General features: G+C 37.9%; 1 protein-coding gene across 1 annotated transcript in view; it reads right to left on the reverse strand.

Annotated features, from left to right (window-relative positions):
• The window catches only part of LOC131036272 (uncharacterized), a 132,191-nt gene that overhangs the window by 80,208 nt on the left and 31,413 nt on the right, over nucleotides 1-20,570 (reverse strand). The window contains exon 2 of the mRNA XM_057968127.2: nucleotides 9,507-9,600. Within this exon, the coding sequence (XP_057824110.1) occupies nucleotides 9,507-9,585 (79 nt within the window). The 5' untranslated portion in view covers nucleotides 9,586-9,600. The remainder of the gene's footprint in view (nucleotides 1-9,506; nucleotides 9,601-20,570) is intronic.

Raw genomic sequence — 20,570 nt, forward strand, 5'->3', positions numbered from 1 at the left:
ATTTTGACTAAATTTTGACTTTTTTGATTTTGATCCTAGGCATTGGAAATGATTTGTTTTCGCCTTGTGAAGTGTTAAAACTTGTGAAAAATCATGTTATTTTGGCCTGTAGGAGCAAAATCGCTCCTGTCCCTCAGTGAAGGACGGGAGCTCATTTTCAAATATCTCACTATTCCTGCAGAGTCAAGACGAATTTCAAATTGGAAGTGATGGAGAACGGCGAGATCTTTCCATTGAATATAAATTGAAGATTTTCATGAGCACCGAAACGCCTCCAGGAGGAAAATCGCTCCTGTCCCTCAGTGAAGGACCGGAGCTACAAATCAAATTTTGCCTTGTCCTTGCGAGATTTCGTTGACTTGATGATTTGAAGAGGTCCAAAGGAAGATGCTTTACCAAATGAATATAATTTGAAGTGCTAACACAAAGGAGAATGGTCCAGAATGCAAAGTTCGCTCCTGTCCCTCTCCAAGGGACCAGGGCGAAGTACCTTATAGCTCCCGTCCCTCTCCCAGGGACCAGAGCGATGTCCTTCATTGGGCAAAATCCAAGCAAAAATCAAGACAAGTTTACGTCCAAAGGCAAGGAAGAGCGTGAGATGAACTCATTGAATACAAATTGAAGATTTTTAAACGTCCACAAGGGTCCCAAAATGCCTAGTTCGCTCCTGTCCCTCAGGAAGGGACCAGAGCGATTTTTGTTATAAATAATTTTCTTGCCAAGTTGCAGACGATATCAAGGCATGGATGAATGGAGTAGAGCATGACGAATCCGTTGAATATAAATTTGGAACCTGACAAAATGAAATGAAGGCCACAAGAGATGGATCGCTCCTGTCCCTCTCCAAGGGACAAGGGCGATGATCCTTATAACATCCAAACACCTCATGAAAGCAAGTGGGACGTGCGTGGAATGGACTAGCAATGATGTTATTCGCCTAGCAATGGAAGTTCGAAGATTAAAGATGCAAGATGAACGTGAAAACATGGAGATCACTCCTGTCCCTCTCCAAAGGACTAGGGCGATGTTAGGCAAAACACACGATATTCTTTGAAAATCACGTTAAGACAAAGACACACAAGGTTTTAAATGGCATTTGGAGGATGATACAAGGAAAGGTTCGTATCAAAATGGAGAATTTCAAGCGAAAACCTTAGGATCGCTCCTGTCCCTCTCCAAGGGACCAGAGCGAAATCCTTGTGAGGCTCTAAATTTTGAAAATTTACCAAGTACCAAGTGGCTAAGAAGGGTCAAGGGACTTCATCTTACAATATGAAAGTGATTGCAAGTTGGTCGAAACAAGGACAAGCTCAAATGGTGAATCGCTCCTGTCCCTCAGTCAGGGACCAGGGCGATGAGGTACGTATTATTTCATTTTCAAAAATTTGGCGCTCAAACACATTTTTTTTGAATTTATTTAAATGCTAAGAAAATCGATAATTTTTGAAAATTCAATTAAATGGCATTTAAATATTGCACTTAATATTAATTAATTGTTTTTGCCTTCTAAAAAATCGAAATTGTTAAATTAAAAAACGTTGGCAAATAATAATTAATTATTAATTAATAAAAAATCAAATGGGGCGCTTGATTTAAAATTTGTTTCATTTTACAAGGGTCGGCCTTTTAAGTTTATTTTAAATTTGTCTTATTTACCAAAGTCGGCCTAAGATCAATATGAAGGTAAGCGCCTATAAAGGGAAGGTGGTTTATTCATTTCAAATCATCATTTAACATCCTTCATTAGCATGCGATTTGGAGAATACAAAGGAGGTGCGAAATTGTCATTCAAGAGGAGGGCGCAGACATCATCAAAGGAGTGCGAGCTTAGTCTCAAGTTGGGCGAACTTGCCAAAGACCACGTCAAAGATATCCTCAAGGGTGATGAATTAATAAAGAGGACGTTCATTATCCTTCAAGATCAAGTCAAAGGCTTCAAATTTTGATTTTGCCTAGGCAAATTCCTTGTTTTGCATTCTAGAGTTAGCTCTCAAGAGAGGTATGGCGATATGGATTTATTGTTTTAGTTTTTGATCGTCATAGCTTAAATTTTGAATTCATAGCTCAATAGTCGTTTTTAGGAAATGATTAATAAAGGACTTATCATTAAGTTTCCTAAAATTTGCTCTCTAATCTATGCTATTCATTGCAAAATCATGGTACTAATTTTGAAATGTTGTGTAGGCATCAAATGGAGATCTCTTCAAGGAAAATCAAGCCGGATCCAGGACGGTCTTCACCAGGACGGTCTTCGCCAGGACATGGGCAACCTTTTTCAATCCAACGCTCCAAGGCGAGGTACATCATCATCCTGCACATCAAGGACACAAGGAGTTAGAACAAGGGCTCGTTGAAGAAGTAAATAGTTCCAGATGAATTAATTAAAGCAAGCTTCTCAACAACATCAAGTTGAATATCTACCAAGTTACAAGTGTCAAATGAGGTGGCATCCTAGTCATCATTTCTCCAATCAGTGAGGTCCACCTCAGCATGTCCAGATTCAATGTACTTAACTCATGGAAGGTGGCACAAACTCCGATTACCTACCCCGGCTATCCATTGGTCGATTTTTCTAGAAGGGACATGTGTCCAAGCAATGCAATTTTATCATTGGTCAAGCATTAAATGTTATGTAATGGTTGTAACAAACCCTAATTAGGGTTTTCATTGTTGAATCTTGGCCATTGATCTTGAATTGATCTAAGCCATCAAATTGTATTGTGGGCACTATATAAGCCCAGGCATTTCATTTGTAAAGGCTAATTAGCAATAAGTTAGAGATAGCATGTAAATAGTTGGAAGAGTTAGAATATAGTTGATAGAATAGCAATTAGAGTAGAATAGGAGGACAAGGCAAGAAATTGTTGCCATTGATTGTAAACAAACTCCATTTTCATTGAAGTAATGGTGAAGTGTGTCGTTTCTTGCAATTTGCATGGTTTCTTGTTGAGTCTTCAATCTTAGATGGTAGATGATTAGATGAATGGAGGAAATGTGATTGATTGATGATGGAATTCGTACATCCATACTACTAGCAGTTTGTTGATTGCAGACTCGCCTTGTGTAGTCAACTGGAATCATTTAGCTTAAGCTCAATTTCAATTTGTCGCTTCTTCATTGATATGCATCAACTTGGATGGTGTCTATGCCTGCGGTGATGATTTGAACATCATAAAGCTCCCTTAGAAGATCGCACTAGTCTTGTGTAGATGTTCCATTGATGTCAAAACAAGATCTAGTTAGAGTTTCATCAAAAATCAAGTCATTGCTCCTACATTCTTAGTATTAGGATTAGATCCTCTCTTCGCCCTTATCCTTTTTTCATTTTTCAAATCCAAGTTAGTCAGAGCCTGTGTCCAGCAAAGCAGATCGGAAGTTCAATGTAAGTCCCCTTGTGATTCCAGCAAATCACATCGTACCACGAAGAGCTTATCCACACGTAGAGACCCTACATTAAGGAACCTTGGAGTCATCCTAACTGATCCTTCAAGCGAATCTTCAGCAGTTAGAGACTTTATTCAAGAGAGGATAAAATGCCCTTAGGTATTTTATTCTGTGTATGATGGTGTACAAAATACACGTCAACACAACCAACAAAAACTTGAGGCATCATTAACCATATCCCCAAATAATCAGCTTCAGATTATCGGATTCTTCCTCTAATTGTGATATAATTAGTAATTTAGCATGTTAAATGACAAAAGAAAAAGCCAGAGCCATTTTAATATGGACAAAGAAAGTCAACAAAAATTTTATTTCTCCTATATATTTTAAGTTTCTTTTGAGAGTCTTTTTATTAAGTGTTGTTTGTCAATACAGATGTCCTATTGTCCTGGCCCCTGAGGACACCTGGATGTTCTTGTGGCATTTCTAGAAAATGTGGACATCACTTCTTTTCAGGTGGGGAAGAGATGGTGACGGAACATTTCATAACCATTGTCAAGACATCCATGACAGCTCCCAGACCCCAGGGACCTGTCAACCTTCTTCCCCATTATGACCCCTGCATTGTCTTTGCTAAGCTTGGGAAAAGTAACCATAGAATTGTAAGACTTAAAAAGAAGCCAGGGAACCGAGAACCGATTTCTCAACATTTCCTCAGTTGCAACAAAAAGGGACATTTGCAGGTAGAACCTGTGGCTTATTCTTGATGTTTGAGAAGAGTAAAGTAGGTGAACTTGCAAGAGGAAGACTTGTCTTGAAACATTATGTATTTTTCAAGAGAGGCCATGCAATGTTTATAATTAGTCGGTGTTGTATGACTAAGATATACAGGTTTTAGCCACCCTTGCCTGGGAATGGGAATCCCATCTAAGTGTCGATTTTCCAATAGTTACAATTAGAAAATTGCTTATCAGCTTATCTACAAGCAAGGCACTATGGTTTGTGTGGACATCAGCAATTCTTCCATGTAAGGTCTTGCCATTAAGTAGCTGGTCCGGTAACTAAGACCAGGTAGTCGTCTATTAGCTAATCCACACCTAATTGTTGGGTTTCATGCCATTTCATGTGTGTAGGAAGATTAATTTAGTGAACGCCATTATGTGCATGGGAATTAATAGTTTCATTCACAACTTTATTTGCATGGGACCATGAGTTGTGCCAAATATTTACCTTGATGGGAATACAAGATGTTATTTACATGGAAAACTTATCTGTGTGCTTAGGAAACTTTCGACAATAATACCATCCTCTAGCCTAGTAGAGATTTAATAAATGATTAGCTACTCATTTTGTAAGTAAATGGACTATATCATTGTAGTTTTAAGCATAGATTACCAACTTTCTGGGCACTCACTGGACTCGCAAGTACTCACATTGAATTTTAAAACCTAAGTAAATCGACCTCAATCTTGTAGGGATTTCTTGCTGAGTTTCCAAACACTATTTTTTATGTTTTTGGGCTTTTATCACCAAGTATATCAACCACTAAACACTATGCAGACTCGTCAGCAAAAACACTAAAAACACATTGGTTTTAACTTTTTAGTCTTTTTACAGTGTTTTTTAATGTATTATGTTGCTGAGTTTCTTCTATATTCAAACTGAAATATCCCCTGCAGTAGATAGACTGAAAATGCAAGGAATATTTCCAAACAGTTGGCTATCAAACTGCGTGTTATACGGTTCCTATAATTTGCGTGTTATGCTGTTCTGTCTGATACAACACTTCAGACTAGTTTTGACACCATTAATTTTAGTTTATCATCAAGGATGACTTGCAAACAATTTACTACCCAATAGGACAACCATCTAAGATGATAATGCAATTGAATGTTGTGTTTTTGATGCCATAGTATGAATAGATATGCAAGAACATAAAGCTACGGCAGACTGTAATTTTGACGAACAGTTGGCGTGAAACCTTTGTGACAATGATCAAGAGATGCAACTCAATTACACCATTTATTCACGAGACAATAGGGTCATTACATTGCTCACACGTGTTCAAATACTTAGCAACCTATTAATGAATATTCCGAATTTCTGAGAACACATGGCAGCCATGGTGATCTGCATACAATATGTAATGACAAAGAGAATGATGCCCAAAAGGAAACTGATTATAATCGCCTTGCCTTGTGGTTGAAGAAGCAATCAATATCCAAGCTTCGGTGCCCTCACAAATGACCAATCGAATTACTCTTCAGAATCGCCCCTGCTGCATATGATGGTCTGAAAACAAACAAGAATCAGCTGCTAAGTCCTCACCTTTCCCCCTAAAATGATCGCCTCCTCCTCTCAAGTGTAACGTGCCTTCCTTGATGAAATTCAGTGCTTGAATCACACCAAATGAGCCAAATTGAACTAGTTCCGAAATCACCCCTGCTGCTGTAGTGAATGTTATTACTAGGAAAGGGGGTTTGGATTGCCTAAGGCAACATCCGAACCCCTAAATGGGCTGGACCCTCCCTTTCCCAAGGTTAACGTGTAGGGCTGGACTTCACGCCAAAGAGGGTAGCGTGCCCCTAAACAGGGTCAGCCCTATAATGACACGCCACACTAAAACCTATATTGGCGCCAAACATAATTATCTAAATTAAGGCCGACTTGAAGGTTATATGCTCATATAAATAAAGACCATTTGCCAAGATCAATTTAATCAATCATTCATGCAATCAGCGAAATTCATCTGCTCCTTGGCGTGTGAAATTAAGAGGTGAACTGGGTGAACTTATTCAAGGAAGACAAAGCTATTTTGGTGTTCCTAATTTCTGTTAGAGAGTGCATTAAAGAGCAGACTTGGTGAATTTAGAAGTACAGATCTGATATGATAAAAGGGGCAGATCTGCTAAGAGGTTGAAGATCCCAGATCTGAGTTACATGACTGGAGCTAAGTATTGTATTGTTACAATTCAAGATTGAATACATAATCTGACCTGTGGGTTTTTAGTGCTGGGTTTTTCCTCCTTGGAGGTTTTTCCAGGGTAATTATGTTGGTCTCTTGTGCACTTGCTTTCTCTCTTTCATTTACTTGCTTATAATTTACTTAATGTTAATCTGAAATTAAATACTGAAAGTCTGATTGCTGGTCTGAGTCACAAAACTAACAAATTTCTGATAACAATGATCAGCTGGCAATTAAATCTCCTTTTAGTCACATAAAACCATCGTTGGCCTTCCCTAATAAGGGCACTTCAGTCATAAGAAGAATTTGGTGCCCACACAAGGTGATAGGAGCAAAATCATGGAAATAAGTCTGGTACGATTTTGATTCAGAACTGAAACAAAACTTGCAATCACCACAAAATCTACTCCAAATGCTTCTACAAAAGTCGTCTTTTTTCTCCTAATATGCAGATGTAAGTGTAGGTAAAAAGGAGCCAAATCCTGGCTCTCCTCCAAACTGCTGTAAGTCTGAGAATTACTGATATTAGCTTCAGAAATGAAGTAGGTATAATCAGCTCCTTAACAATGAGGTCCTATGACCTCCAAGGGTCTCCAAGTCTTCCTCAAGTTTGAACCTAACAAGTTGGCCTTCGGCAACCAAAGAAGCACAATCGAGATGACTTAAGTATCACCTCCTCAATGCAACCCCTCAAGAGATATTTCACTCCCTCGGTTATGCTTATCAATGGGAGTTTTTCGTTCTCAAAGACAATATTCTGCAGACACCCCTTGGCTCTACAAACCTCAATCAATATTGTAAATGATGTTCAATTTACATTCAATATGCAAGTTATATTCTATTAAAATAATCTTGTTGTATATATTATTGCCTTAATGTATAAATCTGACTATCTTCTTGTTTGTGGCAGGTGAGAGGAGCATTTAATATTTTCTATGTCCTATCTTACGAATGCCACTCAATATAAGTATATAACAAATGGGGTACGGTCAAGCAATGCCTTGATCGGTCATGACCGATCAAGACATTACTTGATCGTGCCGCTTTGTTTATACTAAACAAATGCATGTTCAACGTTAATACTAATCGGTGTGGAAGTATTATAACAACCGATGTCTATCTGTGTTCGCATAATGCTAACAGCCGATAGTTATCGGCATGTTAGCCTTAACAACTGATAACTATCGGTGTAGACTTAACACCCGATAACTATCGGTAGCCTTTATTATAATGCCACCCGATATATCATATGCAACCCAATATTAATCGGTGTTTTGATTAATCATTTATTTATCATTATTTAATGTTAATCGATATAAACTTAAATACAAGATTTATTAATTGATGAACATAAACAAAATATATAGTATGATTTATCAATGAACAAGTTATTTATATGCAAATGTAGAATGGCTATCAAAGAGGAATTAATTGCTTGAAGGTTTTATCATAGTTATCGATATGATAAATGATTGAATGAGAGACTTCATTTATCTCTCATTCAATCATTTATCTTACCGAAGCTATCATGCATTAACAAATATCACAATCAATTCCCAAGCTGCCTTGAAGCTCAACTAGATCTCCCTTTATACTTTTTTAATCCATCATCCAGAAGCTTCTAGAAATAATATTAATTTAATACTATTTTCACTTAAGTGACTTTATGATATAATATTTAATTAAGTCACTTTATTAAATTAATTAAATATAAAGTCATATTTTAATTTTTAATTTATTTGATAACTTTATAAATAATTAACTTAATACTATTAATTAAAATAATTAATTAAGCTATCCATGAAAAATAATAATAATTTGGACAACTTAACTAATTTAATTAATTAATTACTCTTACTCCAAAAATGGGCACATTACACAAACACCAAGGGTTTCTACATGCTGAGTGACAATTTTTTCATATGCATACGAGCAGCTGGTTATCAATATGTGTTTTTAGAGAGATTTAAGTGTTTCTTTAAGTTGCCAAGATTTTGCTGAGTTGCCAAGTCTGAGTCAAATTTGTCTCTCCCAAGTTTTCGCTGAGTCTGAGTTTGTAAACTATGGTTTTAAGTGTTCCTTCACTAAAAGCAGATAACTGCCAATTCTACAGGTTATTGGCTCACTTGTTCTTGGTATTCTATTCATTTTTATCTTTCAAAGTTATTTCTTGAAATCTCATTGGATAAAACAAGTCAGCTCTACAATTGCATAGGGTAACTTTCAAATAAGGTGGTCTTACCAAACAATGGAAATGCAATGCTGCACTGGAGAAGCTAAGTTTCAGATTGTAAGGAAGACAGCTAGTCAATGATAATATATCACAACTTTTTATGCGAACACAAGTTCAAACAAACTGGGATTTCATATGTACGGATATTTTGCTCACCCAAATGTATATGAGTTACATATATTCTACTCACCCTGTGGGTTTGTTTGTTGATTTTTTTGTCATGCTTCATCCTAAAACATGACACTTAAAATGTCTTGCATTTTCCCAATGCCTTGTAAATAAGTTACTTTGCAATGTTGCATATCTTTCCTGCAATCAGGAGTAATCATGAGTTCTCAACATTCTAGCAACCATGGCTACTACAATGCGGCGTCATGAAGGTGCACATCTCTATTTCATCAAAATTCCTCTCCATTTTCTCAATAGTGATTATTAGAATTGCAATTTGCAATCATTCAAGGCAAATGGGTCACTAAAAGCAGCTGAAATTTTTATGGCTCTTTTGTAGCAATATTTGAAATAACAAACATAATTAAGACCCTTTTGCCAGCATTATCAACAGAATATATATATATATATTAACCAAGCATATACATGGTACCAAATAAGCCAGTGTAAATACTATATTCTCAGGGTCTAAATATCAGTGTGTGTATCATACACGCACACACACATGCAGTGAATCTATATATAAAAATTAACCAAGCATATACATGGTACCAAATAAGCCAGTGTAAATACTATATTCACAGGGTCTAAATATCAGTGTGTGTATCATACACGCACACACATATGCAGTGAATCTCCATTGAAATACTTTAACATTAATGCCTATATATTTTCTTCAATTCGATAAGGAAATCATTATCATCATATGCATCTCAAAAACTCGAGATTATTTTCTTATGAGGAGATTAGTTTTACCAGGTAAATGCTGTGGAAATGCACGGCACGCCAATGACTTGAAACCAACCTGTCTCACAATGCTTTCAAAGATAGCCATTCTTGATTTCTTTGCCTGGTGAGCCAATACAAAAGAGAGATCAAACTTGACAAACTTTTGTATATCGTGTGAGATTTTAATTAATAAATATTTATTTTACTTTTTCATCTAAAGAATATCATCCATGTTGCAGATCAAGTCCACTGGGCAAAAGTTGACCGCTTACAGTTTAGATTGAACCCACATCTGAGATACCATTTATAGTGCCCCCTACCTTATAATGCAGATAAATACCATTCACATGCTTAAGAGGCAAAGCTTTCTTTGTCAAACAGGTAATTGTTAAGCAATATTTGTTCATGTACAAAATACCATGAAAGTGGAGTTGACATTTATACCCAAAACTTCACATCCCTGAATTAAAAAATAAATAAATGTGATAATGGTAAAATCTGGGGCTCTGTCTCTTTTAGATTTTAGTTGAGAATCTACAGAAATTTAGCCAATGTTCAAAACACGTATCTGGAGGCAACTGTGAGAATCCACTTTACTTTGCAAAACATACATTTGGAATTTTTTGCTTGATGTGCCATCAGTCCAAGCATAATTCAAAAACCTTTCAAGTAGTCAACAACAACTTGGTGATGACTAATTGGGTGAGTAAGTCACAGATTAAAACCAGCCAACAAGTTACTCAACTCTGAGTTATTGGCAAGTACTTCCAAGATTTACTGAGTTTTTAAGAGCACTCTACAGTTAGCAGAAAAAGTATTTTCCCAATTTTTTTCAAATATTTTTCCATTGTCACTAATCTAAACAATTTTTCAACAACTTTTCATATAGCTATGCAAGAATTAAATTCATTCCTTATGCTCATTAAAACTGTTTAGCATGTTATTTAACTCTATTTTATGAATTTATGTATTTTCTTAAAATGCCAAGTTTTTAACTAGTCTAAAGTCCAAGTCAACATTTTGGCCTGCTGCATTTCTAGCAATTCTGAGTTATTGAACTATGATTCCAAACACTGACAATGAAAAGCCAAATGCAATCGGCAATGTAACAACTGAGAACTGAAAACTAGATCCAATCCCATATTTGTCAGTTTCATTGATTTATTTTCACACAGTATAAACACATTAACCCATGCTTGTCATTTAACACAAAATATATATAGTGAGAGAGAGAGAGAGAGAGAGAGAGAGAGAGAGAGGCAATAAATATATCATGACAGCAGTATAACATCAATGTAACAGCGATAAAATTAATCATAACAGAGTGACAGCAGCACAGCAACAACAGTATAACGGCAATAACTATTAAATCTATGAACACAAAAAGTTCACCTCCAAAGTTCAGTGTCCCGGTGGTTGATAACTTGATCAGGGTTCTTAGCGGCTCCTCAATACCCAAATCAACCAACTTTGAAATAACCAGGAATTTATTTTGGATGCTTTTTCCATATTCGATGTAATATTATCTTGCAATGAAAGGTACCATAGATCTGAAGAATCTCACAACAGGGTTTACCAGCCTTCATGCTTGATTGCAGAAGTGTAATTTGAAACTCATTATTGATTGAGCTACAGAGAAATCAAAGTTCTAACCAGTCCCAGTTGACAATATTTTTCTGGCAGCTGATTCATTGAACCTACATTAGAAGCTGCTTCAGAGTTATGAAACTCAGTTACAAAACAAGATGCACATTTCCATATTGTAACATTTGGGGGCAAAACTGAGTGAGTACCTGTTACTTTTTAATGCAATACTGTTCAGCATTGCTATATAATTATGGAAACTGTGTGCCACTGTCTTATTAGCAGGGTGACTTATATGACTCATTTTATGCAAGAAGTATACAGACCCATGGTCTTTAGCAGGTGGAGAGGTGAGTGTTATCACAAAAGCTTGCACCCTTGCTAAGCTATCAACTCAGCAACCTTGTGAAACATGGAAACAACCCCGAAGTGTGGGACCTTGCACGAGGGCATTCAATCTCCGGAGAAGGCCGGCTTCCTTCTCACTCCAGGTGCAAGCGTTGAACCAACTCAACACTTCAAAACTTACTCTTAAGCCTATCCTAACAACTTGCAGAGGTTAAAGAAAGAGAGAATTGCTTAAAATAAAAAGAGGTAATCCACCAAGAAGAGATTGTTCCTCTCCCTACCGAAATGACACAAGTAATTAACTAAAACACCTTGAAGATGCACAACTTTCAGTTGTATGAGTGACCCCAATGCATTTATGAAGGTTAGAATTCACTGAATGCCAAGAGGGGAGAAGGATTCCCACAAGTCACACTCAGAAAACCAGCTAACACAGCATATATGAAGAGAAAAAGCCACAAGCCATACACCTATGATGGAGGTAAGAAAGCATCCACAGCATACATAAGTTGAAAAGAAGCAAGAATGGTGATTTTTTCAATTAATCATAAGGCCAAAAGCCACTCTTACAATTGCAGAAATGCAAAAGATTACAAGTCTTCAAGAGAAGAGAAGAGCATAAGAAAGCTCAAGGCAGCAGGGAGAGAACCCTTTACAATGAGGCTTAAAAGCCATTATATAGAAAAATGGGTTACAATGGTGATCATGACCCCTGCATGTCAGTCTGGAAGTGCAGGGAAGTGCATGCACTTGACTTGTACATGCAAGCAACCTAGCCATACCCACAAAGGGAAACCCTGAGAAAGTGGATTGATTGACCTTCCAAACTCAAAGTATGCAATCATGACACAAGTCACCAAGCATGGCCCCATACCTCTCTTGATGGAAATCTTGCCAAAAACATTAAATGCACCCCTGTGGCTCCACAAAAAAAGTGCATAAGTCACCAAAACTGTCAGAGCATTTAAAGCCTTGAGTGTCGATCACGCCATTCGGAAGTGTTGCAGGCTAGAAGCAAGTTTGGAAAACTTCGAGGACCGGAGTCACCATAGTTGGGGAGCTTCGGGGACCAGAGTCACCATAGTTGGGGAACTTCGAAGACCGGAGTCACCGTAGTTGGGGAACTTCGGAGACCGGAGTCACCATAGTTCAAGAACAAGGAACTTGGGAACCTGGGGGTTCCGAGGTTCCGGGCTAGAAGGACAAGGAACTTGGGAACCTGGGGGTTCCGAAGTTCCGAGGTTGAGGACTTATGAACTTCAGAACCTGGGGGTTCCGGAGTTCCGGGGTAGAAGGACAAGGAACTTCGGAACCTGGGGGTTTCGGAGTTCCGAGGAGGAGAGCAGAAGAAAAGCTAAGGGAAGGAAGGGAACTTCGGAAACTTAGAGTTCCGGAGCAGGAAAGAAAGAGGCTGAGGCAAAGAAACTTGGAACCTTGGGGTTTCGGAGTTCCGGAGAAGAGAAAGAGAGGGCCAAGGAACTTCCGACAAGGCAACACTTCAAACCATGATTTCACTACTTTTCTCCTTGATCAACTGGGCAGCACTAGTCCATGGAACATATCTCTAATCGGTTCTCACTCATGGACCAAGGGTATCATAAAATGACAACAGTGAGCAATGTAATAAATTAATTTATTTACTGAATATATTCAAGATATATGGAATTGGATGTGATCTAAACAATTCCCAGAATTGTAACATAGACTTTGAGTATTCTATTAAGTGCTTTGTAACTTGCAAAATCTTGGCATTATGCACTTCTACAATTCATTTGCTCTAGCATCAAGTCTAATTTCAGGTATCTGGGATTTCATGATCTACAACAGATGGTACTTCTGTATGACTATGGCAAGATTCCATTTTCTGACTATAATGCTCACATGGAGATCTTCTAGAGTTCAAAATTGGAAAGGATAGCAAGCTCATCTAAGAACATCCATATTTTATGTCTTGCCTATCTTCACTATAGTGAATATCTTCGTGGATTTAATCTTTAAATCATTATAAAAAATATGACTTCTGCTAGGGGCACCCCAGATGCCCTGACCAACTCAGGAGCAACCAAATGTCCCTGTGGCATATCCTGTCCATATACTGCATCTCCAAAACGTTTCACACACCGTGTCCATATACTGCATTTCGAAAACATTTAACCATTTTCAATATATTTGAGGATAGTCAAGAAACATCTCCTTTTATCTTGCTATAGCCAAAACACCATTGGTGACAGGGATGGGGGTTTGAGGGATGAGGACATATCCCTTTGGAACACAAACTAGATGTGCTCTTGATTCTCCTCCTTTGGCCACATGCCCCAAATGATCTAGTAATTGCTTTGAAAACTCACATTTCTTCAGGTTGCATAAAAGTAGTTTTCTTTTAATATTTGCTAAACTTGCTTCTAATGGGGTAGGAGTTTTTCTCAACATCCATCAAAACCCGATATATATTATCACACATGTACCTATGAATGGTCTCAATATAGTATGCATTAATCTCATGAAAGTAGCAAGTGTATTACACAACATCCATGCAAACCTCATTGTCTCAATTTTGTCTTCCATATTCAAGCCAGATGTGTTGAATACTTTACACGTTCTATACCCATTATAGACTATACCCCTGCCAAAAATAATTAAAAAAAAAAAATGTGCCATTATAGGTGGTTTTTTCAGAAACCATTATATTGTAATACTACTTAGAGCTATCCTATAGAATGATATGACTATAAATACCCACACATGGATTAGGATTAAGCAGAAATAGAAAATAAGAGTTAATACACAAGTGTAGATCTTTATCTACTTGCTTCTTTTCCCAAAAGGGTTTTCATAATAAAATCTCTTACCATATTGTGAGTGTCATTATTTCATTCTACTGTATTTAATAGTTTATAGGCATTGATTCTCTTTACATAGGTTTGCTTATATTATTTCTCCTCAATTCCCCATTCAAACAAAATTTGTACTAGATTTAAATTCAAGTTCGTGAATACTTAGCATGTTGTAGTTGGCCAGCGGTCCAACAAGTCATCTATCCATGGGAATGGATGCACATTCTTGGTGGTGATATTATTCAAAGCTATGTAATTCATGCATATCCTCCAAGTGTTGTCCTTTCCTACAATGGCTATAGGTGACTCGAATGGTGAAGTACTTGGGCAAATGACCCCTTCCTCTCACAACTCTTGAAGCTGTCCCTTTACCAAAATTCACTCCAAAAGTGATTGCATCTACAAGCCAATATTTGGTAGAGAATCGAACAACAAATCAATTTCATGTTCTACCTCCCTTTTTAGTGGCAAAGCTTTGGGATCTTGGTAAAATCCTTGAAATAAATGTAACAATTCATCCAAATATTTCAACCCCTTGTTAGCACAATCAATCTTAAAAATTTATAATCCATCATCTCACTTATCTTTCAAAAAATATAAACAAAATCAATCATTTGCTTTAGTGAGGTTTTTGGATTGGCTGGCAGTTACCAAGGCACAATTAGATTTGCTTTAATACACCTTGACGCTATAATTTAAATTTTAAGCCATTCTAACCCATCTCTTTTTGTTTTCCCTTCTCACGAAGACATCCATGAGATATAGAGAAGACGTCCAAATATAGCATCAAGTAGAAACAAATGCTTCCATCTTCTCAACATAATTTTGAATTAATACCGAACTGATTTTACATCTTTTGATTACTTTTGTATTTCTACACCCTTCTTCAGCCAAGCAAACATGTATGGATGTGGGTGAACATAAGTTTTTTAATCAAGCCTCTTAGCAGTTTGATTCAAAATCAAATTACCTTTTTCTTCTTGATTTGAATTGTCATTTGGAAAAGCTTGCTTATTTCTTCCTTTGTCTCCTTCTTGTGACATATTCACACATTGCCCCATTGCAAATGAGGACCCCTATTTTTTGCTTTCTAGGGTTTGTTTTTCTAGGTCTTTTAGGGTTTTGTCTATTAGCCTTTGCATGTTGAGTGTTGCCACAGGGATCACTAAGATAGCAGGCTCTATTTTAGCTAAAGGTCAGTCAGTGGATGCTCTGGGTTAGGGTCATCTTTGAAAGTCTTCCTTAGGACAAACTTTTGCTCTTGTTGCTAATTGTGTCTTGTTTGAGTTTGAGGAGGTCAATGAAGCTTGGTGAGTGAATATCATCTTTGAAGGTCTGAGTTAAGTCAAATTGGTGAGTGATGAAGTCTGGAATGTCATCCTGATCCTCAAATGTCCTGAAATTTGGCTAAGTCTGGAAAATTGAAAAATCCTCCAAAAACTAGATTTTGCATTATAACTCCTGGAGGTCCGAAACCACTCTCAAACATCCTGACAGTATATATGGAATATAACTTAAAGTATAAGAAATGTTATATTCCATATATGAATCCTGACGGAGAGACCAAAATGTCAAATTTTGCTCCTGACCCTTCCAAAGGGTCCAAAGCGAATTCCAATTTCGCTCCTGACCCTTCCAAAGGGTCCAGAGCGAATTCCTCTATAGGACATTCTACTTTGATCCAAACTTAGAACTAACTCATTCCTAGGCATTATTGAGGGCAAAACACTTATTTGGAGTGAAGAAATATGAAAATGAAGTCAGGATTTGAGCATAAGGAGGAATTTCGCTCCTAACCCTTCCAGATGGTTCAGAGCGAAATTCCCCAAAACCTCCCTTTTTCTCAATTTTGTGCCAAGCCAAGTGTGGGTTAGGGTGAATTAGGATTGGAGATGTCCTTAAGCATGGCTTTGCATTGCTAGTGATCACCAAATGTGAAGGATTTTGGCCTAGAAGAAGAATTTCGCTCCTGACCCTTCCAAAGGGTCCAGAGCGAAATTCTTAAGAGCACCTATTTCCCTTTCAAAATAAGTCAAGTTCTTGGTTTTTTTATGGCCTGGATAGGAATAGATTGATATGTCCTTTCCCTTTTGAGGTGAATTGAAGTGGAAAAATGATGAAATAAGCTCAAGAAGGTGAATTTCGCTCCAAACCCTTCCAAAGGGTCCAGAGCGAAATTCCCAAAATCCCTCTTTTCCTTCCATTTTTGTGTCAAGCTAAGTGTGGATCAAAGTAGATTGAGCTTGGAAGGACCCCTAGGCATGCCTTTGAATTGATTGTGGCCACCAATGATCAAGATTTTGAGCTTAAACTAGGATTTCGCTCCTGACCCTTCCAAAGGGTTCAGGGCAAAATCCTAGATAGGTCCTGTCCCTGGCCAGGATTCTTAGCGAAATTCTCCTTTCTGGCCATTTTGAGGGTCAAGCAAGTTTTGTCATGTTAAGAGAGGGATCCAAGAATGAAAGTCTAGGTATGAAAAGTGAAAAGAGTAGACTTAGATGAAGGAAAACAAGCAAGTCAAGAATTTCGCTCCTGACCCTTCCAAAGGGTCCAGAGCGAAATTCTCAATTTCACCTAATTTGCTCATGATGAAGGTCAAGAGATGGATTCCCAAACCTTGGTGGAGAGAAGACTAGTGTATGCTTGCCTTGGAAGACATTTTGGAGTGGAGAAGTGATAGAACTTGAGCCTAAAAAAGAATTTCGCTCCTGACCCTTCCAGAGGGTCCAAAGCGAAATTCCTAAGTGGTCTAATATTTTGCCTAGGTCCTTGAGCAAAACCTATTCCTTGGCAATTTTGGAGGTGAATGACTTGATCTTGGTGAAGTAATGTTGAAAATGAGGTCTGATTGAGCAACTTTGTCAAAATTTGCTCCTGACCCTTCCAAAGGGTCCAGAGCGGAATTTTTTATAGGGCCTGTCCCTGGAGAGGATATTGAACGAAATTCCATTTTGATGTCTTCTCATTAATGATTTAAGGTGGAAAATGCTATGTTGAAATGAATATGTCATATGTGCTTAATCATTCTTTGGTTTATTTTGCAAATAAAAGAAAATCAGGCCAGGACAAGGACGACCTTTTCTAAGCCCATCACCATCAAAGACGTCCCAGATGCATAAAGGGCTCAAGGTGTTTTGAAACATTGGAAGACTTCAAGTGTTCGAGGAGTTGCAAGCTAGCCTCAAGACCTCATTCTACCACATGAAGAAACCGCATGATGACAGAGAAGAATGACACTTCAAGGCAAGGTATGCTACCAGAGAAAGAACACTTGACAATGAGGAAGCCTCATCAAGCATATGGGAGTCAAGGAGGTACATCATTCATCGCGTCAAAAGACAGAAAAGAGATCAACCAAGACACAGACGTCAGACAAGGTGGCATCCCAGTCATTTTTCCTCCAGTTGGATTGGTCCACCTCAGCATGTCCAGATTCAATGTACCTGACTCCTTGGAGACAGCACAAACTTTGGTGTACCTACCCCTGCTTCCTATTGGTCCTCACTCCTGGAATGTAATTTTCTAATTGGCTAAGGAAGTTTGTTATGACAAACCCTAATTAGGGTTTCTATCTTGTAATCCTCACCATTGATTCTAAGTCCATCAAAGCCGTCAATCTGTAAAGGGCTCTCTATATAAAGCCCTGGCTCCTCATTTGTAAGAGTTAATAGTTAATAGTCAGAGAATAGGAAATAGTTAGAGAGAATAATCAATAATTAGTAGCATTTTAGAGTAGAGTAGAAAGAGAAGGCAAAGATTGTTGCAAAAGACTTGTAAACTTCATTGAAGAAATGGTGAATTCTATGTGTTGATTCAACAATTTGCATGGTCTCTATACTTCTCAAATTTGATTTCATGTTATTAAATGAGTGGAAGGAATTTGTATGATCGACGGTGAAATTCGTATATCCATACTACTAGCGGTTTGTTGATTGCAGACTTGCCTTGCATAGTCAACTGGAATCATTCAGCTTAAGCTTAACTTCAATTATCGCTTCTTCATTGATATGCATCAACCTGACGGTGTTTATGCTTGTAGTGGTGATCTGAACATCATAAAGTCATCCTTAGAAGATCGCACTCGCCTTGCGGAGATGATCCTAGCATGTCAAAGCAAGACCTAGTTGGAGTTTCATCAAAGGTCATCCATTGCTCCTACATTCTTAGTTTTAGGATTAGATCCTTCTCCAACCCTTATCCTTTTCCCTTTTTTAAAAAAAATCAAGGACCAGTAAAGACCCACGTTCCAGTGATATCCAAAGTAAATCAGACGCTCAAGTCATCAAATGTAAGTCCCCTTGTGATTTTAGCAAAATCACATCATACCGCAAAGAGCTTATCCATACATAGAGACCCTGCATACAAGAACCTTGGAGTTACTCCGATTGATCCTTCGGCGAGATCTTCAGCATTCGGGGAAGCTTTATTCAAGAGAGGATAAGGTACCTTTAGGTATTTTATTTTGTGTTTAGTCGTGTACAAAAGACACATCAACACTGCTTCATTCTAGTCACATTGGTTGTGGTGCAGCCCAACTTTTAAATATTTGAATCATCCTCTCATCAACCCCCTTCCTTAAGCCAAGGATACCATGAATATTTTGGAGTGTCACATCCCACTTTCCCATGTGCGATTATTTGTTTCTTTTGTGCATTGGTAGGTGCTTCATTAATGTATGTTACCATGTTGGATACTTTACTTAGAAGGATTGGAGTTTAGTTTTTCTAGCACTGCATTGGTGGCAGTGTTTTGTGGTAGGCTGGTCTGTAGATGCTTGCAGAGTTTGGTGTTGGTGGTGCAATGTTAGCAAAGTAGTTGTTATGGTGCAAATGCTAAAGTTTAAGTAATGAAGATCTCAAGCCCCACTTAGTAAAGGAATAGTCACGAATAGCAAGCTTTCCACCATTTTCTCCTACACTCTAGCTTCCCTTTGGTCTATTAAGGCTATCTTGAGTGAGGAAGACATGTGCTTGGTGGGTGCTCCCAAGGCAAAGACTCGCATTCAAAAAGATTTTTTGGAGAAACTAGCATCCTTGGCCCCTTTAGCAAAACAGAGGCTATGGAAGCTTCTTCTCCCGAACCATTTTACAAGCTTCTCTAATGCCTAGTTGGAAATTCAAGAACCTAATGTGGAGGATCAAACAATTTAGTTGGACAAACCAGAGTTGTCCTTAACTAGGTTGATGGGGAGTGAGGTGGAGGAGTAGACTAAGGCAATAAAAAATGAAATTATGGTATTGAGAGCATACTATGTGGATGTGGGTAAGGTGCTTATGGAAATGAGGGTGACCTGGAGCATCTTGAAGTGGCAAGCAATTATATTGTTCTAGTCCTGTGTGAAGATTTAGTGCACCACACTAGGCAAAGGGTCAAGGTCTTCAAAGGGGTTCCTTTTCCCTCTTTGAATCTTGGGTCAATAAGAAATGTGCAAGGCTCAAATGAAGTAAAGGTTGGAAGAGCCAATGATTGAGATGGTGCTTAACTGTCTAGAGTAAGAAATTGGGATGTGTGCAATTTAGAGATGCAGAGGGTTGTTTTTTTAGTGTGATGGCGTTGTGACCATTTGACACATCGCCCCATTAAAATGGGGACCCCCCTCTTTTTGCTTTTGTTTTGCCTGTTCTTCTCTCTGCTTTTAGGGTTTTGAGTAAGTGAGTGTGTTGTCTGGACTAGGGTTAAGCCTTAGGGGTTTCTTTTGGATATTTTCAAGCCGAGTCCAGTCAAATTTTGAAGATTATTAAGCATCCTCCCGAAGATTGCAATTTTTGAAATAGGATGAGCCTGTCAGGAAGTCAAGTATGTCTCAGGTTAGGTCTAATCAGGATTTTGAGGCAAATTCAAGTTATGTCTAAGTGTTAGCATTTTGATGATGGAATTGTGTATTCTTGCCTAGGTAAGTTTTGATTAAAATTTTGTTGAAGGCTTGCTAACTGGTCCCTGGCCTTGAAGATGACCTAACCCTGCCTGGTGAAGTGATTGAAGATTTAAATTGTGGATATTTTGGCTTATAAAGGTGAAATCGCTCTTGTCCCTCTCCCAGGGACCAAGGCGAAAATGTTATTTGGTGCATATTGGTTACTGACTTGTTTAAATTGTTTTGTGCAAGGTCTCCAGGGGAGATGATTGGACGTGAATTGAAGATTTTAAGGATTTTGAAGATTTGAAAATGATGAAATTTGAAGGATTAAGATAAATTCGCTCCTGTCCTCCACTGAAGGACCAGGGCGAAATGATTTATTTTGGTCATTTTTGGCCTTGGTTGATCAAATTGAAGCATTAAGGACACAATGAAGGATGAAATGAGCATAATGGAGCATCCAGACTC

This window comes from Cryptomeria japonica, chromosome 6 (assembly GCF_030272615.1).
Source record: "Cryptomeria japonica chromosome 6, Sugi_1.0, whole genome shotgun sequence".
Classification (NCBI taxonomy): domain Eukaryota; kingdom Viridiplantae; phylum Streptophyta; class Pinopsida; order Cupressales; family Cupressaceae; genus Cryptomeria; species Cryptomeria japonica.